Source organism: Pelodiscus sinensis, chromosome 4, assembly GCF_049634645.1.
Source record: "Pelodiscus sinensis isolate JC-2024 chromosome 4, ASM4963464v1, whole genome shotgun sequence".
Taxonomy (NCBI): domain Eukaryota; kingdom Metazoa; phylum Chordata; order Testudines; family Trionychidae; genus Pelodiscus; species Pelodiscus sinensis.
Window position 1 is genome coordinate 74,910,877 of NC_134714.1, and position 23,919 is coordinate 74,934,795.

General features: G+C 46.0%; 1 protein-coding gene across 1 annotated transcript in view; it reads right to left on the reverse strand.

The window, feature by feature from the left end:
- ABTB2 (ankyrin repeat and BTB domain containing 2) overlaps nt 1–23,919 on the reverse strand; it is a 205,098-nt gene that overhangs the window by 13,448 nt on the left and 167,731 nt on the right. The window contains exons 4-9 of the mRNA XM_006124451.4: nt 21,683–21,835; nt 14,414–14,579; nt 11,791–11,880; nt 10,758–10,859; nt 1,789–1,885; nt 375–510 (exon numbers count right to left, since the gene is read on the reverse strand). Of these exons, the coding sequence (XP_006124513.2) occupies nt 375–510; nt 1,789–1,885; nt 10,758–10,859; nt 11,791–11,880; nt 14,414–14,579; nt 21,683–21,835 (744 nt within the window). The remainder of the gene's footprint in view (nt 1–374; nt 511–1,788; nt 1,886–10,757; nt 10,860–11,790; nt 11,881–14,413; nt 14,580–21,682; nt 21,836–23,919) is intronic.

Sequence of the window (23,919 nt, forward strand, 5' to 3'; positions counted from 1 at the left end):
CATCTGTTGAATAAGGTCACAATTTTACACAGTTATTTTGAGAATAGCACCATTCAAAGTGATAATTACTTTCTAGTGCATCACTTCAAAAGTAAATGCAGGGTCTGGCCACACTAGAATCAGAATGATTCTACTGCATGAAAACATGGCTATTGCTAGGAGGGTTCTAGCAGTACTTCCCAGACCAGTGTGGATAAGGATTTTTGGTCTGGGAACTGCGAAGTAAAATTGTGCTACCGCCTGTGTGCATTGGGGAGGAAGCTTATAAAATTGTTCTCAGGCAAGGGACCTCAGTAAACTCATACAACAATTGCACATGAATCCTCACAGTGAGATGCTCTTCAATTTAAAGTTGATCTGGGACAGAGGTTTACCTGTGCCCATGCGCTGCTGAGTGACTAAAGCAATTCATGTCTTCGTGAAGCGATGACGACATCCCATTGAGTTCCAGCATACTCAGGAGAGGGTCTGCGCCCCTGCTCAGTAACAAACTGACCAGCTCATAATTCCCTACGAGAAAAAATAGCAGAAAAGTAACGATAATTGCATTTCCCAGCATCTTTTAAAATAATATACTTGCTGTGCTAGTATTGGCACTTTTATAGCACCTCATTAATCAGGCCTCATAACACCCCGGAGAGGGAGGCAAATATTATTAGCACCATTTTGCAGACTGAGGTACAAAGAGGCTAAGTTGCCCAGTGCCACACAACTAATTAGAGGCAGCACTCAGAAGAGAACCAATGAGTTCTGGCACCCACTCCTGTGTTCTATCTGAAGCACAGGCATCTCTTTATCTGTATTTTTTTAAGGTTCAATTTTCTCTCTTGTTTTTCCAACACTTGGAAGTCAAACTACACTGTAGTTGCAGATGTAGATGTATCTGGCTTCAATATGGCCAGATTCTCAGTTCTTATCTCCTGTTAGGTGTAGCTAAAAGGGAGGGCCTAATGGGAACCTGGCAGCTATTCAAGTTGGCTATGGCCCCCCAAGGGGTCATCCTGCAGCCATGGATAGCTGCATTCCAGCCACTCTCCGCCCCACTGCCTGAAACTGCAGGGAGTGGTGCTGGGAGCGGCAACTCTTTGGGGATTACCTTTGGCTCCCTTTAGGCCACTGGGATGGTTGTTAAAAAAAAATCCCCAACAAAACAAGCCAGAGAATCCATCTCATAATAATCAGGCTTCAAACAATAGAGGAAGAAGATAGGAGAACCAAAATGGAAGGCTGCAGGTGATGGAGAAGAATGATGATCTTTGGGCTGGCCCAGGCTAGGCCTTATATGCCATGTAAACCCCTGCCGTGGCACCTGCTTGGAGAACAGGCCCAAGGTTTTGTTTCTTTTTTAACTTTCCCAGCACAGCCCCATGCATGCTCCAAGAGGGAAAGCAGCTGCACTCCCACTCAGCACTTGGCTTCCCTGCTGAGGCTATTGGCAGGAAGAGATATTCTGTGGCAATGGTAAAGTGGACTGAGCTGCACATTTCTGGTTGGTCAGCAAACATGGTAACAGATCTCAGATACTGCCAACCTGGGCTAGACTTCCACTAGTGATTCCCATGAAAAAGGTGCCTATAAAGGATGCCAGGATCTAACCTGCTAGTCCCCCCCCCCCCACACACAGCAGATTGACATTTTCATTGCACTGTAACCCTATCAGTTGTCTTAAGTGCAATCCAAAGTAAATCTCAACTTGAGTAAAACCTGAGCATCTGAGCCACGTCTGTGCTTCTGCCAGAGTATCCCTGTGATCTTTGGAATGAGAATGGATATGTCCTATTGACTCACCTGCTGCTGAAGCCAGCTGAAGTGGGGTTTCAGCATAGTTGTCCTCACCGCTGTTAGCAGCAGACCCCTCAACATGGGCACCAGCATCCAAGAGCAGCTGTAGAACGCCAATCAAAGACAAGTAGTTCAGAGCAATTCAGATAGAGAACACAGAAGCTCCTCTGGGTTGGGAGCAGGATGCTAAAATGAGGTCAATTTACTAATCGAGTAGTTGATAAAAATTCTATTGACTACTTGATTTGTCGATTGAGCTGGGCTGCCTTCCCCTGTCCCAGCTCATGCTGGGGACCAGGACCAAACCCCGCTGTGGCTCTGCACTTTAAAAGGCAGTAGGAGCCGAACAGCCTGCCTCCAAGCTCCCACTGCCTTTAAATTGCAGAGCCACAGTGGAGTTTGGTCCTGAACTCAGCATTAGCAGAGGGGATCCCCTGTCCCCTCCCACGTCGCAGCCTCTGATAGAGGCAGCAATGCAGGAGGGGGGACAGGCGGCACCGCAGAACTGGTGCTGGGGCAGGATCTGGCTTTTAAGCCAGAACTCCCAAGCACTGGCTCCTGTTCCCCCTCCCCTTGCTTCCTCTGATACAGAGGCAGCGGGGAGAGGGAGGGCAAATGTGAGTACTCGACTTGACTACTAGTTGACTTGACTAGTCAACTACTTGCTTACATCCCTAGTTACAACCCATTAGGTCGGTAACAATGGGTGAAAAGCACAAAGGAAAAAAATATCTATTCCCAGGCAAATTCACTTCTCATCTGGAAAAACTTAAACAGTCTAGCAGCACTTTAAAAACTAACAAAACATGAAGATGGTATCATGCGCTTTCATGGGCACAGCCCACTTCACTTCTCATCTGTTTGTTGCTTGAGTTGGACTGAAGCCTGAGAACTCACAGTAGCTAACCTCCATGTAGGGATTTATTTATTCTTTTTACTTCACTGAACTATTTTTTGTTCTAGTCTGGTTAGTTCCAGTGAAGGGTACCAGGAGATTAGAGCCTCCTATTCTATTGTATCCCAGTGGGCATATTTTCTTCTGATCTCTAGACTCAAAGGGGTGAGGATGCGTCTGCACAGTGGGAAGGCCCTGCCATTTGGTTACATGCTGTGTAGGAAGCAAACCAGACTGACTAAGGGAATTTGCCACAAAAGGCCAAACTGCTCTCCCAGAACCTCAGTCCCTGCAGATTCTGGGTGAGGAGATTCCTCTGGCTTCCCTCACTTGCTACCTGGAAAGCCTAATCCTCATTCAGGACACACAACTGTGTCTTAATTTTGGCCAGGGAGTTCGCCAGCCCCCACTCTAGGGGAATTCTTTGCAGAAACACTGGCACTAAGCCAGCTGTAACTGGCCATGAGGAGAGGGGACAATACCCTTTTCAAACATTTTCAGTAGCAAAAAGTATCGGTCCAAGGCACATTGACACCATCATGGGGAGTAGGTCAGCTGGCAGGAAATGGAGGTTACTTAGCTGTTCTTCGAGATGTGTGGGCCCTTTCTGTATTTGACACCTGGTACACATGCTTGCCAGACACCCAAGCGTGGAAACTCTAGCAGACAGGGCCTGTTGGCCCATGCATGCACAGTTCACCCTAGGTTCTAGTCTGAGGGCATATAAGAGACAGTGCAGGCACATGCCACTCCAGTTCCTCATCCTCCTGCAAATCTAATAAGATCCAAAATAGCAGAGATAGAGCACAGCTCAAAGAATTTCCAGTACATTGCCAGTGAGTAACCTCCATTTATTTTTTGAGGGCTGGTGCCTATGTGTATTCCACATGGGGTGATTGACAAGCAGTACTCAGGCTGCAGTGGGGATAATACTTGAATTACTGCAGTCCCCACTGCTGTGTCCACCCACCTTTGTTTAATCACAGGCTGAGGAGCTTGCTTCCCCAACTAGCAGCTTCACCCACTGTGACCCTGGCTTTCTATCCAGTGGTTAGGATACTGCAGGCCTGCACAATATATGGCCCGAGGAGCGCACGCGGCCCGCAGGGGCTCACTGTGCGGCGCAGCCCCATCTGATCCGCCGGCTGGGCAGAGGAGCAGAGCGCCGCCAGGGAGGGGGAAGTGCAGCGATTCTCACTGTTTGACTGCCTACATGTAGCTCCAGTGCAAAGAGGTGGGGAGCGAGCCAGAGGGCTGGACGCCGGCAGACGCCAGGACACTGGTATGATGTGGCATTGTGACATCATGGCCAGCGACCGCCGGATTCAAAAAGGCTCCGGCAGCCCCACAAACTAGAAGGCAGAAGTCAGGTAGGGGAGGGGAAGGGGCTTGTGCTGAGGGAAGGGGTCAGGAGAAATGGGATGGCACCAAGGAGCGGGGTGCAGGAGAGACAAATGCCAGGGGGACAAGTGGAGATGCGTGGGTGTTTTGTTTTGTTTTGGTTTTTTTTGCTTGACAAAAACTTTTAGCCCATGTATTCGGGTTTTTTTTTGGGGGGAAAGATCCCTACTTGCGGCCCGCAGCTGTTTTCTTTGGAGTAATATGGCCTCGCTGCTTTCTGAGTTGTGCAGGCCTGGGATACTGGGCTGTAGGAGATTCTGGTTCAAATCCCCCAGCTGCCTGTTCAGCAGGGGTTTGCTGCTTCCTAGGTGACTGTCCTTGTCCTTGTCATCCTTGTCCAACCCCCTTTTTTCTCAAGAGGCTGCTGTCGTCTTGGGATGTGGAAGGGACTCAGACAGGGATGGCTCACCAGTGATTCTCCTAAGGAGGTGGGAGCCCCCAGTTCACACCCCTCAGAAGAGTAGAGGAATGCCCTCAGGTCTGCCACAACCTGGGCCTGTATCCTGATCACGGTGGACAAGAGTGAGTGGGGGGTTTTACTGCCCAGCAGTAGCAATTACTCTTTAATTTTAAAAAAATGCTGCAAATGGCCTCTTGATCAGCTACATGGGCTGTGCTCTCACACACCAGAGGCCTTCCTGCCTGTCAGAGTAGGGATATGATCTAGGGACACACCCTGTAGATAGGCAACCTAACCTCCATGGGCTTTGGAAGCTTCCTGTGCCCTGGTTAATATATAGTTCAAGTGGAACACTTGACAGTAACAGCTCACTGCCTCTCATTTCTCAACAATCAGAAAGGGGACTTTAACCCACACCTCCTTGCCTCTAAGGCCAGGACCCAAAGCACAGGAATACAGAGAGAGTCAAAAGGGTTATGTGGCCCAATTCTCATTTACTGACTGTGGCCAGCTGTGAACAGAAGAGGCTGAAGGAGCCCGCACCTCCCAGCTGACAGGCCAGCTCTTAGCCCAGTCACTTGAGAGAGAAGAGTCAACAAGCAAGCAGGGGATGTGAAGCCAACCTCTCAGCTGCTGGGCAGACACCCAACCCATAAGCTACAAAGAGCTGTTTGCTGGAACTCTGGCCCAATGAATGGGCCAAAACTGAAAGTGGAGCAGCTTCAGCAGAGAAGAGCAAGGAAGGCCACAGGTCGGAATAGCACCGAGCCCAGCACTTAGGCCAGTCACTGGAGAGGCAAGAGACCAAGGTTCAAATTCCTTCTCAGCAAGCATAAAGGGGGATTTGAACCCCAAGCTAACACATGCTAAGCACACACCACAACTGGTAGGCTCCACACGGCTACTTGCTAGCCTGCTGCCCCTCATGAATATCAGGAAAAACTATTTCACTAGGAGGGTGATGAATCACTGGAATGGGTTACCTAGGGAAGTAGTGAAGTCTCCATCCCTAGAGGTGTTTAAGTCTCGGCTTGACAAAGCCCTGGCCGAGTTGATTTAGTTGGGATTGGTCCTGCCTAGAGCAGGGGGCTGGACTTGATGACCTTCTGAGGTCTCTTCCAGCTCTATGGTTCTATGAATGTGGGACGAAAGTGGAACAACTGCAGTAGAACAGGATGAAGCAGCAAACACTGAGACCACCTCTTAGTCCAGCAGCTGGACAGTCACTTCAGAGACAGCTGCTCAAGTCCCTTCTCAGGAAGCTGAGGAAAGAGTTGAACTCACTTCACCCACACAGCAGGGTAAGCAGCCAGCCCACAGGGCTACAAGCAGATTCAGCTATTAAACGGTACCTAATTACTCCTTAACAACAACGGAACAGCCTCAAGCTGCTACAAGGTGCAGCCCACCTTAGCCTATCCCTTACGTCCCTGACTGGGACTCACACGTGAGAAAATGCAGAGCCCTAGGCAGGGAGAAGGAAACTGAACCAGAATCTACCCCTCCCAGCTACCGACCTTTGCTTACAATCACTGGCTGGGAACCACTTAGATGCTAAAATCATTTCTCATAAGGTACCTGTGAATGCCCCATCAAACAACTGAGGTAAGCAGGGAAAGGAGGCTGGGGCCTACCATGTAACTGTTAGCCTAGTGGCTAAGGACCTTCACCTGTGACTGCAGGATAGGGAGGCCCGGCTCCCCCTTCAGCCATTACAAAAGCGGGATAGGCTAGAGCTCTGTAAGCCATGTGGAGAGGTGACTAAGGACGTGTTATTCACCCCTTCCCATAACACAAAAGTCAGGCTGACCTGAGGACATGAACAGGCAGCAGATTTAAGCCAAACCAAAGTTGGTATGTCTTTATAAAAGGCACAGTCAGCATGTGGCCCCTTGCTAGTCAATGTCATGGAGGCAACCCTAGAAGCGGCTTCAATAAAACCTGAGCAATTGCACAGAGAATGGCTCCACCAAGGGCTCTTAGCCAAGACAGCCAAGGATATAGTCCTGTGCTCCAGGCATCCCTATACCTCAGCCTGCCAGCTACTGGGAGTGGCCAACAGAAGATGGATCCCTTGATAATTGCCTCTTCTCTCCATTGCCTTTGAAGCGTCTGACATCGGCCACTGTCAGAAAACGGGCAACTAGGCTAGCAGGATCATTGGTCTGACCCATTCTGGCCATTCATGACATCTTAATTTTGTCTGTGGTGTCTGAGGCTCCTTCTCTAGGCCAGTGGTGTATGGGGAGTTATCAGGTCAAATCCCCTTTCTGCTCCCTGAAAAGGGTATGTGGGAAGAGGGATGTGCTGCAGCCCATTTACATGCCTGGGTTATGGTGCTGGAGCCTGGGGACCTCTGGAGCTTTCCTGCTGAAGCTGATATATTTTAGTTTAATATTATTGCAGCAGCAGCAGCTCTGCACTTTGTAGGCCAGTGAAAAGACTATTTACCTTGCTTAGTGATACTGTGGATTAGAATCCTTCCTCTGCTAGCCTTAAGAAGGGCTTTGGAGGGGTTTCAAATGCAGTTGTGCTGCATGTGCCATGGGCAATGTAGGGCTTGCCTGTCTGTGAAAGCTGTTTTAATTAAATGTTGGCTAGGCCAGGAGCTGTTTCCTCTGTAATCCAGAGGTCTGGCTGTGGGCTTGGACTGTAGCAGGTGTGGGTTTGAGGCTACCCTGGAGCCTGTACCTATCCCTGCCCGGTCATAGCCCTGGGCTTGCTGCTCTCTTATCGTTGAAGCTGTTCTGCTTGACTTAAATGTGCCTTGGGCCAGACTCACAGCTACCATCACGCTCTAGTGCAGTTGCTTAAACAAGACAGCAGGAGACTGGAGGCATGCATTGTGAACAGCGACTGCTGGGCATGTGTGATGGTTTGATTTTTATCTCTACTAGGGATGTATTACTGAGAATTGGCCTGGAGAGGGTTGAAGATCTCATTGATCACTGCCAGTTCGATCGTTTTGGCCATATAGCCTGTGCCTGCCTCAGAGGAAAAGTCCCTGCACACTCATCCCGGAAGACTGGACTTAAGGTGAGGAGGAGACATTGCCCAGACATGGACAGGTGGCAGCCTTGTGTTCATCCCTGATTAATTTGGCTGTAACAAATCAGTAACCACTTTGTGGAGCTTTTAAATGCCTGGAGTGAAAACATACAACGTAGCCACGGACACGCAGGATCCACCCTGCTAAACATTGATTCATAGAACTTTCAAACAAGCCTGAGCTGGTTTAGGGATTTCCATGAGAACCAAGTCAAATCCCCCCATTTCCAGACAGTTTCAAACTTCCTCTGGGGAAGAGGCAGCATGGGGGGACGGGGTAGAAGGTACTTCAAAGAGGCAGCACTGCTTGAAGCCTGGGGCCAGATCCCAGGCTCCACGCGGCGCTTTGAAACACCGCGTGCAGACCGGGGCCATCTGGGGTGTCCCCAGGCTGCACGCAGCATTTCAAAGTGGCAGCGCTGCGTGGAGTCCAGAATCAGCTGTGACTCCCCCGCTAACCCCGGGCTCCATGAAGCGCTGCTGCTTTGAAATGCTGCGGGGAGCCCAGCGTCAGGCTGCACGCGGTATTTCAAAGCAGCAGTGCCACATGGAGCCCAGGATCAGTTGGAGGCCCCAGCTGATCCCAGGCTCCACACGGCGCTTTTGCCTTTGAAGTGTAGCAACAGCCATAGGGCTGTTGCTACACTTCAAAGGCGGAATCACTCTATCGACTAGTCAAAAAGTCGATATTTAACATCCTTAATTCATTCTAGCATGAAACATAAGATAAAATGTGTGTATGCAGATGTGTTCGTGTATACTCCTTTCTATACAGAACAAGTATTAGCTCTAGTTCTGGCCTATTTGGAGGACTCTTATACTATGGGATTACAGAAACTCCTCTAGTGCTCCAATATGTATGCTTATACAACACTTTAGCTTATTTATATAAGCTGAAAATCTCTCCTTAAGTACATGCTGTGATGTCAGCAGACTAGTCACCAGCTCATGTCAGGGCACCTACCTGGAATCTGTCTGGCTCATTTATGAGTTAATACAGTATTGATAGACTAGAATGGGTGTCGCATACTGTAGGCAGGGGAGGGCTGAGCATCCCCAAACAGCCTATTGTGGCCCCTCCCCCAGGCCACTGTACTTCCCACAGGGAGTGGGGGTTGGATGTGTTGCCTGCCCAGTGCATTGGGGCTGTGGATGAAATTTACTTATCATAAAAGAATAAAAGCTGAAGAAGTCTGTGGACATAGGGACTTTGACGCAGGCCTTGTAGTGCTAAGAAAGAAATGGAGCTTGTGATGGCCCACGCTGGCTCTTATCCCTTTGGACTGGAGCATGAGGTTGAAGTACTGGGCAAGTACAGGCCAATGGACACTTCTTGTTAGAACTGCCAGACATGAGTACCCACAAGGGAAATATATATAGGGAGTGGCATTTGAAGAGGAACCTTAATTTATAAAGGTAACAAAGCAGGTTTGGGCACTTGCATTTCCAGACGGGGCAGGCACCCAGTTGACCAAGCATAACCACAAAAGGCAACTAATTGGGATTCTTCCTTTCGGGGCAATCACTGCTCCTCTATTGGCTAGAATCAGAATCAAACAGCTAAATGTCATAAGCCCCACATTGCTGGTAGCTGATGGAGATTCTCTTTTTAATTCACATGGCAAGAACCACCTGCATTTTTGGAGCAGGAGGATCTGGGCTCTCTATTCATGCTGCTGTTGTGGCATGCATTTCTGAGCAGCCACGGTATGCAGCCTAGTTGAAATCATGGAGTCCTAGGTGGTCACTAATTTACTCATCTGTATTTATTACATCACTAGCCTTAGTACAGACTGGACTCACAGTGATTGTGCCTGGAAATTTCATATTTACATTTCAGCATGATATTGCTGATGGAGGACAATGATGTTTTTCTACTTACTAATTCATTTCTCCCTTGAGGGAGAAGCTAAATCAGGCAAATCCAGTCATGGATCTGAAGAAAGAGCCAATTCCACTGGGCTTCACTAAGTTCAAAGAAAGCAGAGAGATAGGACTCTTTCATTGTAGGGAAGGTTTTGTTGTTAAATTTAGAAGTTTAAATACTTAAAACATCTAAGTGAATAAACACTCACTGTCAGCAACATAATACGTGGCCCAGAAGGGCAGGAAGCCAAGTTTAGTCCAAGGAGCCTTGTTGATGTAATTTTCAGCACTGTCTGAGAGTGTCACGTGCATTATCTAACATGTAAACTAAAGTTGTAAAACTATGAAATATTGAGGCATGCAGTGGGAACTTGCCAGAAACATGAAGGATTAATTTAATTTGCATTAACACTTGCATACATTTGTAAAACCAAATATGAAAAAAAACATTAATTTATAGCTGTGTTTTCCTTGAGCGTGGAATAGAAATTGCTTATTGCCTCACCAGTAGTGAAAACCTGCTGTGGATCTGTTTTGAACTCACCCTGAAGTTAGAGAGAGAGGGTAGCTATGTTGGAGAGTTCCACAAGGCACCCGTGGGATCCAATTCTGCATGCCCTGTGTGTGAACACAGCAGAAAGGCTGGAAGCTAGCATGCACAGAGCTTCTAAGAAGGGAACTCGAATGTACTTAGTGAGCAAAGAAGTAACTGAAAGTAGCAGCACTCTCACTGACAATACAGTCAGAACCTACTCTAGGAAAGTCACAGCTTTTAGGGCTGGAACATGCAACTTGCAGGGAATACCAAGAAGCAGGCTTTTAAGCAGGAATGAACAAGGAATGAACAAGCAATTTGATTTTTGCACCTATTTTAAAACAAAACAAAACAAAAAAAACAGTATTCAGGCTTTAGCTAATATTTTCAAGAAACGTGCTGGCCAAACACCCTGCCCGTACTTGCACACTCTCCCCTGAAAGCACCAGTTCACCTAGCACCACAGTTAGTGGCTGATCCACAATGTTTGAGTCAAGAGAAACTCAGGAAAATATCGAAATAGTAATTAGAAAAAGAATACGAATTTGTAGGATGTTTCATTGCCCACGCCTTTCCAGAGCTTAATGAATCAACCCCCACAACATTCTATAAGGAAAGGCACATTCCTCTTATTTTATAGGTCCATGGATAATCCGTGATTTTAAAAGACTAGTAGACCAAAGCCACAAAAGGAAACCAGGGTCCAAGCTGAGTTCAAAAGCTAAGAGGTCCTGGCACCCTGCCCTGCGCCCAGAGGAATCTCTCACTCCTCACTCACACTGCATATTTTCAGGATTCTTCAGAACTGTTTGCCCCTCCCCTTTGCTTACCTGGACTACTGAAATGTGTCCATGTAACACAGCAAAGGTGAGCGAAGTCCAGTGCCGGCTGTCAGGATGGACTGAGGGGTATCGGGGATTGCTGCCAGGAACCTGGGAACATGAACAATTCAGTTACTGATCCTGTAATAGAGATGTAGCCATGTTAGTCTAGTCTAGCTGAAACAAAAAACAGGATTATGTAGCACTTTAAAGACTAACAAGATGGTTTATTAGGTGATGAGCTTTCGTGGGCCAGACCCGCTTCCTCATATCAAATTGTGGAAGAAAATAGGCACGACCAAATATACCAAAGGGATACAATAAAAAAAAGTGAACAGATATAAAAAGGACAAATCAAATTTCAGAACAGAGGGGGGAAGGGAGGGGAGGTAAATGTCTGTGAGCTAATGATATTAGAAGTGATAATTGGGGAACCTATCTTTATAATGGGTAAGATAATTAGCGTCTTTGTCCTTTTCATATCTGTTCACTTTTTTTTTTATTGTATCCCTTTGGTCGTGCCTATTTTCTTCCGCAATTTGATCTGAGGAAGTGGGTCTGGCCCACAAAAGCTCATCACCTAATAAACCATCTTGTTAGTCTTTAAAGTGCTACATAGTCCTGTTTTTTGTTACTGATCCTGCAATCTCTTTGTCTCTCTCTTACTCTTCAGATTATAACAGGCATTTCCCTGGTGAATAACAACTCCTGGTACTGACAGGCTGAGAGCACTGCCAGTGCTAATCGTTGTGTTCTGTTTACTAGGCTTCTCTAGTGGGCCTATTCATTTCCCTAAGTGGCTGCTCTTTCCAAAGGGACCTTTTTGCTCCCTATGTCAATCGTCATGTCAATCACTGAGCACTCCAAGGGGCTTTGGGCTTTGTTTCGCCTGAAACCTTGAAACAATGAGCTCTGAAAGGAGGAAAGGCCTTCCATGGCTCCACAAGCTGCAGCTTTTGGTTGCCAGGAGAGATTTTATCACTGATCCTGCTTATTGACACGTCAAGGACGAGCAGTTTTCCTGGGCGTGGCTCTTACTTACTGGTATATCCAAATGTGCGCCAGCATCAATCAGCATCTGGACCATGGCTTCATCTCCAGCAGCGCAGGCATACATCAGTGGGGTCATGCCCTTCAGGAAGGAAAGTCAGCAACATTTAGTCTTTATCTATAGAGCCCTGCAAATCTACGGTATCTGCATCCATGGAGGATGCAGAAATATGCCACTCATTTTTGAAGCTGAAGATGAGGATACACATTTTGTATCCACACAGGGCTCTATTTATTTACACGTCTAATAACAGAGACTCCATCTGCTACAGGGACTAATGAGACTGATCTGCAACGTATGTAGGTACGTATGCACAGGGAACATATGTGTTTGTGATTTCTGAGTGCCATGGGGGAAATCAAGACATTAAAGAGGAATGGAGCATGCCCTACATCACATAAGTATCAGATGAGCTAGCAATAATTTTAAATGGGTTGTCTAAAATCCTGATCTTTGCCTGGAGCCATGTTTAAGAGGCAGCCCCTTCCCCAGGCTGCAAGAAAGGAATCACAGAGCTTCTTGCATTCTCCTTGGTCAGGAGAACTTAAAGCAGAAATTAGAAGAAACAAATAGAGAGGCATTTACTAGGCAAACACTATCTCTCTCTGGTAAGATGATTTTTGTTAAAGTATTTTAGCACTCAAAGAACATTTCTACTCATGTAATCTTTCTTTCTTGCTTTCTCTCTGTTTAAACAATGACCAGCCAGAGATTATTCATGAGCTAGATGGGCCTTTATTTACAAACAAATCACTCTAGAAATAGCCAAGTGCAGGATGTAAATGGCCAAAATGTTTTTGCGATCAAATAGACTGAAGCTCATGTCTTTTTCCATATGTCAGTTATCTGAAGTTTGGACAGGCTGGCTCTGGCACATTCCATTACAGAAACAGATGCCAGCTGCAAAGTTCAGATCTGGTTCCAAATCCAATGTATAATAGAGTTGACATTGAAGGTTTTCACTTAACCCCATCCTTTAATTGGTAATGCTGGAGAGGAAGCATGCTCAGCTCTGGGGACTCAAGAAGAGAAGAAGGGCCTCATATTGTTTCACAGTGACAAGTGGCTGATCACAGACCAGCAAGGTCTCCCTAGACCTTCTCCTCCAAGCCTCCTTAGTCAATAAGATGCCAGGATACTGTGCTGTAAATTTGGGAGAGCTGTCTGTCATCTGTTGCTGACACACAAAATAAGCACCAGTACAGTGATACACACTAGCTCAGTGAAATCCTCCAGTAGGATTGGCTACGACATGACATCAATTGGGTAATAATAAGACTATGCTGTCCACTATTTAAAGTTTTAAACCTCTTTACTTGAGCTGTCAGCAAAATATATCAAAGTGCCGAGTTTGGCTGAAAAATACCCCCTGGCTGGCTGAAGGGGGGGAAAAACAGTTAAGAGCAATGAGTAGGGCTGCGATTTCTTTGGTGTGAGGATAAATAAATCAGCAGGTCATTGAGCAAAGCAACAGAGACAAAAAATATCAAAGATCTTTTTTGAAAGAACAAAAGTCCTCTGGGCTTTATATGCTGAAACCACAAAAATGTGAAGTGGGGAGGACACAAGTGACTAATTTTCATGAAACAAAACAGACTGGAACCATCTGTATCACTTTAAAAGTGGCACTAGTGTACCCCACAAATGTATGCTGATACCCCACTGACCTCAAAGCCTATGTAAATCAGGTCATTATTCACCTAATAATTCATCTATTCACAACTACCTTGCATGGACAATGCTTGTTTATGGACTTAGAGGCTTTTTTTGCTTTTTTTGGCAGAAGCAATAGGTGTGCAGGCATTTGTTTAGGTGGCTCAATTTTAAAATGAAGTCTGCAAGGCTGCAATGATGTGCAGCACTATAAATATTATACAGTATGTTAGCAAACCTCGCCACTCCAATAGATATCCAGCCACCTGTGAGAAGCAGCAGCTCCTGCTCATTGCCATAACAACTATAATGTCATCTCAAATTCATGTTTTACATCAAAGTCAATTCAGTGCAAGGAAAGGTGTTAATCACTGGAACAGAGTCAGCATGGGCAGTTCCAGGCTGTCTGCCTCATGTGCCTCCACTCAGATCTGAAGAAACAAAAGGATAGAGAAATCCTGGCAAGTTCTTCTTGGTTTCTCTATGGAGCATTCCATGTGGGACTTTTTGCATGTCCACTGCGAACTGGGCTAAGAGCAGCATCTAACTCACTTCAGACACGTCACCCAAAAGTCATCAGATAGTAACACCTTTTAGTCACTCCTCATTGACCTGGCCTGGATTTCAACTGGAGAACTAGAGGTGACAGCCACTGGCAGCAAGTATGTAGGGATCTTAATTTTACAAACATTTTCATGCAAGAAAAAAAAAATCTAGCTTTCTTATTAGAAATCCCGAATACTAATCTGTTCCCCCATTGCTAGCAGAGACATGCCATAAAGCATTCCAGGGAATGAAGTTGTTCCTCAAGCAATCTAGAAACAATTCTCTTAAAGTGTTCAAAGGCTAGCCCAAACTGAACTTGAGAAAAGCTCAGCTGTATAGAATCACCTGAGACGTCTCTACAGAAAATATTTAATTTGTTCACACAGGGAAACTTTTTCAAGGTCTTTTCATATACCTGATCATCCATTGTGTTAACCCCATCAGGTCCCAGCACCTCTATAGCTTGGTTGATCAGATCAGTTCTTCCACAATTTAACATTCGGAAACCCAGATCCTGCTGGAATTTTTCAGTAGCAGCTTTAGCGTCCAGTCTTCGGAAGGAGCTGAAACAGCATTCAGGCCTGTTGAGGACAAAGGCCAAAAAGTGCAGCAATCATTTCAGGAAGGGTTGTGTTTTAAACAAGCAATTACTTCTAGAGCGGCTTCTCCAGATGGCTTTATGCTCCATTTTTGGGTTTTCCTATTTTACCAGTAGAAATGTTTAATGGTTACAGAATTATAACACATCAAATGTATGTGAAACCATATTCAGAGGCAGTGAGGGAGAGAAACTCTGTTGAAATAAAAGTACAAATACTGTTTCACAATTAAATAATCATTATGACTGTACATAGAGCCTGAACATTATTTCCAAATATAATTTTGCCTTATCATGCCTTTATCCCTTAATTCTCACATCCTGCCTATTGTCCATATCCTCTTTTGGGTGACAGACTATTCTCAGATCCATCCCAACAACAGCAAACTTACTCTGGTCCCTAGATGTATAGTAGACTCTTACTCTTCCATTCTCATCCTCTTGGCAGGTACCAAGCTATCTATCTTCTAAACAAGATAAAGAAGCCTGGAAATTATTGTAAATCCCCTGCTTATCATTTGAGACACACCCGAATTCTGATATGAACCAAAGGAGCATCAAGTTATAGGTATTTCCTGTCTCAATTGGACCTTGACATAGTCATCCAGATTGTGAGATATCAGGATGAATTTGCTATCTTCTCCACTGGCAGCCTGTCCTGACACAAACCCCAAAACCCGTGTGCAAACCCCCAGCTGCTGCAGTATTTGACTGTCAACTTCCTTTGAAAAATGTCAACAACCTTAACATATTTTAACCTCTTCTGAAACTTTGTGTGGGCTGCCAGAGAAGTCATGCATTCGTGGTTTCACTTAGAAGGCTCTGCATGAAATTTACTCAGGGCTTCAGACTTGGCTGGTAACTTTTCATGCTCTTGTCTTTTGCAGGCTGATGACAAATGGCAGCCAGATGCCACAGCAGACTTGTCCAATTACCAAAGTCCTTCACTGGTCTAGTGGCTAGCCTGATTGTACATGGAAGTCAGTACAACACAACACCACGACCACAATTCAAATGAGGTCTTTTGTGATATACAAGCATGAAGTATACTAGGTGAGAATCCAGTGTGAGTTTCTATATGGAGCTAATTAGGAAGATTGTTTTGGTTTAAGAAAATTTTAAAAAGTTGTCCAAGGCAGCACAGAATTATTTCTTGGGCATACACTGCAAGAGGTTGCCCATTTAGTTCTTATTAAGATCATGCCTATACTAGGTGAAAAGGTGTTACAAGACCCACTTAGCTGAGAACACCTTCTGCTTATATTGCCTGAACAAAGCCTTGCAACAGCATTTTCCAGCCACTCCTGTCATTTTGGAGGCCGTGGTTTGCAGTGCCTGGGATAAGGCCTTGAGCTCAGGCCCAGCTGAGCAGGTGCCACCTACAGGCGTTGTTTCTTCAGTGTACAGAAAATCACACTGCTGCTAAGGCTAGATAGGTTCAGTGAGTCCTAACTTCATTCCACAATGCAAGGAGGGACTTGCACTTGAAAATCAAATCTCATGCTCCTAGCAAGTGCTGCACATTATGGGACAAGCACTTCACAGGTTACGCAAGTGTTTATGCTAAGTTGCTGCCAGGTAACTCCAATAGTGGGCTTATTTGCAACTGTTTGTACTGTATTGCAATTTGTTTGCAAGTGTTGATATACTCCAGGGGCAAGTGAGAGAAGTGGCAACTATGTCCAGGGCAGAATACCATCCTTCAGAAAGAAGATAACATCTCAGTATTTCCTAGGAAAAATTCAGCAGAAAGGTAACATTAGTCTTGGGATTTTTGTTTTAATTGTGGGAGATTTTTTGTCTATTAGATTGTAGTACTAGGGTAGCTCAGTGAAAAGGTGCATATGGAGAAGTGGGCTGTGACTCATCAGGAACTGGTCAAAGATGAGCACAGCATGCAGGTCAGTAACTACAGTAAACTTCCGATAATCTGGCACCTTTAGGACCTAGGGGGTGCCGGATTATCAAATATGCTGGACTATCGGAAGGGGGGGCTATGAGGGGTCTAGGGTGGTGTGGGGGGATGCCACCCCAGATTCCTCATAGCCCCCCCTTCCGATAGTCCGGCTCTGCCCCAGGCATCCCCGATTCAACTGCTGCTGGTTAGTTTCAGCAGCAGCTGAATCAGGATGCCTGCCTGGGGTGGCGCTACCGGACCAACCCGGCAGCACCCCAGCTGCTCTGCCCCAGGCGTCCACAAGTCAGCCGCTGCTGAAACTGACCAGCGTATGATTCTGGGAAGCCTGGGGCAGAGCAGCTCTGCCCCGGGCTTCCCAGAGTCAGCCGCTGGTCAGTTTCAGCAGCAGCTGAATCGGGGACAGCTGGGGTGCTGCTGGGTTGGTCCCGCAGCAAGGGGCAATGCTGCTCTGCCCCCGGCTTCCCCAATTCAGCCGCTGGTCAGTTTCAGCAGCAGCTGAATCGGGGAAGCTGGGGGCAGAGCAGTTCCAATGGTCTGGCTGCCTGGAGCACTTCCAGGTTCCTGATGGTGCCGGACCATCAGATGCTGGACCAGTGGAGTTTTACTGTACTGCTAGAAGTAAGGTAACAGATGCAGGACCAGTGACCACTGCTAGAGGCCGTAGGTGGATAAACAGTCAATCCTGGAGGTAGGGAAAATTATTAGATGAGCAAGCTGTTACGATAATGCTATATTTCTGTGTTCCTTGAGAACAATTAACTTGAAGTCTAGTGAATTTCAGAAAATAAGTAAACTGTATTTGCAGGTGCTGTGCCTGCCCGTCAGCTGCACCCTCACTATAATTTCGTCGGATCTACAGTCCCATTGTCCTAGTTTCTAAGGAAGGAAGGAAAACAAGGGAAGACTCTTTAACCAACACACAGAGGAATAATGAAACTCACTACACACTGAGTGCTCTGAAACACACCAAGTGAGACATCTAGAAAAACAAAGAAATCCTTTGGCTCTCTCCTCCCTGGATTACAGTGACCTTAGCTATTCCTTGTAACAATATGTGAGGACATCTCAGGCAGGTGATTTTTAAGTTGATGATGTTCTTTTAAGCAGGTATGGTCAGGGTAAGGAGTGACTGTAGATCACTTTGAAATGATACATTGAGAACACTGGATTGAAAAATCTTATATTCACTGACCCACAAACAACATGTGTGGATAATTATTTGTCTAAGGAATCTTTTTCAGAAGATAGATGCATAAAGCCTGAGTTTCAGGACAGTGGTCATTATAACACCACTTTGACCTTCTCCGCTGGCTTTCATCCCCAAACCTCCACCAAGTGACAGAATCCTTCTGGAAGGTGGGTTTTATCATCACACTTTGTAGATTATGCAGTGGAGGGAAAGTGCAGATGTGATTTGCCTTAGGTCATACAGGGTGCAAGAGGTACAGGTGGGAATAGAACCCAAGAATCCTGGCTCCCTGCCACTTGCTCTAATCACTAGACACAATTTCCTCCTGTAAGTGAAAGGGGCGTGTCACTGGTGCTATAATAGGGACATCTCCCTTTTTTTCTTCATGCAGCACAGACAATGTTCCCGGCTCCTAATGGGGAGTCCTTAGGTTTTGGCCTTGGGGATAATAGCTTAGGGTACGTCTACACTACAGCGCTAGTTCGAACTAACTTAGTTCGAATTAGTTAATTCGAACTAAGCTAGTTCGAACTAACGCATCTAGAACTAAAAACTAGTTCGAACTAGCGTTTTGCTAGTTCGAACTAGTAAGTCCACATTGAGTGGACTCTGAACAGGGCTTAAGGATGGCCGGAAGCAGTGCCGGCAGGGCATAAAAGGAGGACTTAGAGCATGGAGATACTGTCTCAGGCTAGCCGAGGGCTGCGCTTAAAGGGTCCCGACCCCCACCCCGGACACACAGTTCTAAGGGGTGCCCCGCTTGCAAAGAAGTTCTGGCTTGGAGTGCCCTGAGTGCCCACACTGGGCACATCACACCACTCGGCCATCAGCCCGGCTGCACTTGCCGCAGGCTGCCATCTGGGGAGAGGGAGTAATTGGGGGGCTGCAGGAGAGCTTCCACCCCCAGAAGCCCGCAGAGCCAGCCCAGTCCTCCCCATCGGGGGCTCGTACCCCATTCCTCCCTCACCTCCTTCCACTTGCCCTTCCCTAGCCCCCCTTCTTCTTGATGTACAAAATAAAGATAACGTTTCTTCCAACATTGACTCTGTCTTTATTGAAAAAAACTGGGGGAGACTGGGAAAAGGAGGTGGGAGAGGGGAAGAGAAAGGCTGGGAGAGGGGAGGGCAACTAACATGATCAGGGGTTGGGAACAGGTCCCAGATGAAGAGAGGCTACAGAGACTGGGACTGTTCAGCTTAGAAAAGAGGAGACGGAGGGGGGACAGGATAGAAGTCTGTAAAAGCAGGGGTTGGGTGGAGAGGGTGCATTCAGAAAAGTTCTTCCTGAGATCCCATAAAGAAGGACTAGAGGACACCAAAGGAAAGGAATGGGTAGCAGGCTTGAAACTAGTAAGAGAAAGTTGTTCTTCACAAAGCAAAGAGTCAACCTGTGGAACTCCTTGCTGCAGGAGGCTGTGAAGGCTACAACTAGAACAGAGTTTAAAGGGAAGTGAGATCAAGTCATGGAGGTTGGGTCCATGGAGTCCTATTAGCCAGAGGGTAGGAGTGGTGTCCCTGCCCAAAGTTTGTGGAAGGCTGGAGAGGGATGGCACGAGACAAATGGCTTGGTCATTGTCTTCGGTCCATCCCCTCCAGGGTCCCTAGGGTTGGCCGCTGTGGGCAGACAGGCTACTGGGCTAGATGGACCTTTGGTCTGATCCAGGACGGCCATTGTAAGCTCAGGGCTCAGTGTCGGGGGTCTCAGTGGACCCCCTTGATTTTCATGCACACCTGGTCCTGGGTGGCCAGGCTGGCAGCTCTCCTGCCCTAGACGGCCACTTTCCTGTGCCTAGTGCGGAGATCGTGGACAAGGTCCACGATGTCCGCACTAGCCCAGGAAGGTGCCCGCCTCTTGCGGTCCAGGGCAAGCTCCCGGGAGCCGCCAGCCTGGTCCCGGCAAGAGGGGGTGGGCTGGGGGGCATCGGGTGGGTGGCTCTGTGCCGTGCCAGGTGCAGGGTCTGCTAGCTGGGTGCTGGCAGGCTTGCACCTGGCACGGGCACCGTAGCCAGCCCGTGCCCCTTTAAGGGGTCCGGGGCCGGGAGGGGGGCATAGAGTTTCCCTGGTGTTGGCCAGAGTGGCCACCAGGGAAACCTGGGGAGGGCTAGCCTCCCACTAGTTCGAACTAAAGGGCTACACAGCCCTTAGTTCGAACTAGCTAGTTCGAACTAGGCGTTAGTCCTCGTAAAATGAGGTTTACCTAGTTCGAACTAAGCGCTCCGCTAGTTCGATTCAAATTCGAACTAGCGGAGCGCTAGTGTAGCGCATAGGAAAGTTAGTTCGAACTAACGTCCGTTAGTTCGAACTAACTTTCTAGTGTAGACATACCCTTAGAAAGAAGGGTCAAAATAAGCAGCTGATGAAGCTCAATACTGCAGCAAACGTGATGTGCATTATTTGATGCAAAAGCTGCTTTAGTCTCATAGAAAAATTTATGGTCTATCATGTGTGTCCTTGAGAGGTTTGGTGAAGGGCAAGAGAAAATGTATGGATATGGGAAGGAAAAGCACCTGGTTTTTCTTACAGATCTTTTCCCCTCTAATCAGAACAACATGGAGAGAAACCTTCATCAGACTCCTTCCAATGGCCAGCTTTGAAACTCCCCTCCCAACAATTAGAATACAGAATTTAATTCCTATTTATTCCACATACTGCAGCTGAATCCTTGTCCCCTTTCATCCCCGCTTACTCCATTCATTCATTGGAATCTCTTGATGGCCTGGGTTTCTAAAGGTGGTTTTGTTTGGTAATAACAATGGCCCTGTAAGGCTTTTAACCTTAAATTTATCGGTATGGAATCGCTGCCTTAATTCTATTTTAGCAAAGTTTTTATCTAAAAATGTAATTTATGTCAATACACTTCTAAAATAGAACCTGAAAATCCCTTTCTTCCCCTACATGTACCTAGAAATTAAGAAACATGTAACTTAGAAATTAAGAAACCATTTGTTTCATACATTATCTCTCTCTCTACTGGCTTTACAAAAACCTGTGGCAATTAAAACACTACAGGATGCTCTGGAAGTGGGAAGTCTCACATTGAGTTTTGAACAATTCATTCAATGTAGAGGAAAGACTGGAAAAAAAGAACTATGCAACTAAGATTGAAAGAACTATTGAAACAAGCAAGCGAGAAGGCTGATAGTTTGCCTTCTGCAATGCATTCTGAGAACCTCAGAGCCTTTTACATTGTTTCAGCTTTGCAACGCCTTTAAAGAGTGGTAAAATTTAAAGAACAGAAAAGTTTACTAACTTTTCCTATGACACATGGAAAATCAGTAGAAAATCTTAGACTAGAACTGGGAATCCTGACTAAAAACCCCATGCTGCAGCCACTCGATCAGCTCCCTCCTTCACACAAAAAGCCTAAAAGCAATGGTGCATTTTTTTTTCAAAGTATGTTAAAATATAATTTATCGTTGTTTGTGTCTACTCAAATTCATTAATAATTAATTGAGATAGGATTAATTTGAAGAGGAAAAATTCACTTTGCACCTATTACACTTCTGGATGGCTTTCAAATTTCCACAAAAGAGTTGCATGATACAAGATCAGTGCTAACACCAGTAAACTTAGCAGAACATAGATAATGCATGAACCACAAATGAGTACAACCAGCCCTAGCTTACTGTGAAACAGTGAGTAATCTGTTTGTGCAGGAAGGCTCTCTGTGAGCCTAGGACTTTAGACTTAGGCTCTTCAGCAGGCTATTTTTAAAGAGGCAAAGATTGATCTTGTGCTTAAAGCCTGGGTCTGGCAGTCAGTCTACCTATATTCTCAGTCTGCCATAGACTGCATGTGAGGCAAGTCTCTGTGTCTGATCTGTAACATCAGGCTAAAATCTCTGTTGGTCATAGGAGTGCCGTGCAGCTAAATTTATGGATGTTTCTAAAGTGCTCTGTGGTCATCCTCCTACTGAAGGTGATGCAGAAGGGCAAAGTGTTAAGATTATTATAACTGACTGTAATGATAAGCCCACATACTTCAGCTGCCGTGGTTCGCAGTCCAGTCCTGGTAAAAGCAGCCTGGCCGTCTGTCTGATATCATCGCTGTCCACAGTTAAACTGCGCCGATGCTCAGCATAAGTAATAGCCACTCGCATCCACTCCATCAGCGGGGGAAGAAGCATGAAGGGCCTGGACAGAGAATGAAGAAACCCATTACAATCAGTGCTGATTTATCATCTTGTACAATGAGAGAAAACGTACTCTACCATTTCCCGTACATAAATGTTGGGAAGTGGGCCAGAAGGCTGCTTGTTTTCTCACTTGATAAAACTCCTCCTGCAAAAGCAAAGTCTGCCTCTTTAGCTGAGTGTGGCTGATTGGTAGTTCAACAGGTTAAAAAAAACCCCAACAACTGGATTTGGGATGGGACTTAACAGCTCAACCCTGATTATCTGAACTCCAGTTTACCCCAGACAGGGCCATGATGAGAGAAGTGACATTGTGTTAGACTGAGTGAACAAAGAATGTTACCCCCCTCCTCATATCTGTACCACAAAGTTAAGGGGTCTGCTACTGCTCCTAGCTATTGGCCAGCTCATTTAGCTCAAGTGGCTGAGGCTTGTGGTTTTGGCACAGAGGAGCTTGAGCCCTAGTTTCTCATGTGGGAGTGATTTATAGAATACATGCATATGTTGTCTCTAACGAGACAAGGTGGGGGAGGTATCATCTTTTATTGGACCAACTTCTGTTGGTGAGAGAGAGATGATCTCACTCACCTTCTCTCAAATATCCTGGGACCGACATGACTTACAATAACTCTGCTTTCTTTAGCGTCTGGGATTTATTACAATGATTTGACCATTCATTATGGCATTGAAAAGTATCCTTGATTAGTCAATTAAGTAAACTTACTCAAGGCTCCCCCTTGACATTCAGTTAATCCATGTTTTATTCTGTCAATATCAATGGCTTTTCTCACTTCACATTCCTTGTACACAGAGCTCAAATCTCCATATCTACAGATCTGGCACACTAGGTATCTACAGAACTGGTAAAGCTAAGTGTCTGTGGGAAGACATACCTGACAAACAGCAAACACGTACTTTCAGTTTGGAAGACTTATTTTAGATTAAAGGGGAACAGAAAAACAGAGAAAGAACTAATATGTCTGTGTCATATCCATAAGTGAGCATTGTGTGAGAGACCCGAAATGTGGCATTACTTAGGCTGTAAGCTCTTTGGGGCCAAGATCATCTACGTAGTCTGTGGTGTAAGAGTATAAGAAATTGGGTTCCTGTTCCGGGACAGGTGCTCCTAGGTATTACAGGAATATAAATAATCATAATATGTCAGCCATCTTGGACTAGCTCTCAGGGAAGGAGGCCCCCTTTACTTTAAAAGGTGCAGTAAACTAGAAAACTGCCCTACAATTACATAGACATATATACCACAGGATATAGGTACTTGGATTCCTGATTTACAAATTCGAATGTATCAGCATACTTCCATACACCCAACATGACAAATGAGGATTTGTGTTTTTTTCCCAACACACCTGCCACCCAAGTGCTAAGCTAAGCAATATCAAATATTCTTCCACTCTCTATTTCTAAATCCACCTCAGAGTTGCATCACAGTAGCAAAGAGCTTTTTCCTTTTGAACATTTAAACTGGAAGGCTGGAAGGAGAGGATGCTGCTTCCTTTAGAAAGTTAATCAGAGACGCAAAACTGAGGAATCTAAACTGATTTGGGTATTCATGAAAGTGGCTGAGATTGTGAAAGGCATTTTCAAGGTGATACATAGGGAGGTGGGGGGGAGGGAGAGTGGAACAGAATTGAATGCACAAAGCCTGTTAGAAATCATTACAAATAATAGGATTTACAAGCAGAACTCCCTGTGTAAGGCTTCGAACATCTATATCTTCAAGTTGGAATAACTGCACATTAAACATGTACCACTTGCTTCCATTTTGCCACTAGCAAGGTGCATACCACAGAGGCATTATGTTCTTGTTGCATACAAAGTGCACTGTATCCTCTCCTGCTTATTGGTCTGTGCTCAGCAGAAGAGAAATACCCACGAACTCACAGACCCATTCCATCACCTAGTCAGTACTGCCTGGCTAATACACAGATGTTCCTGACAGTACATTCCCAAGCACTTTGTCCAAATTGGCAGTCATTTTAAATTAGCCAAGTTCTGAGGCTTCTAGCACTCCTTGTTAGAAGATTCTCTCACAGCCCAATAGGATCCCACCAGGAGGAAGGGTGT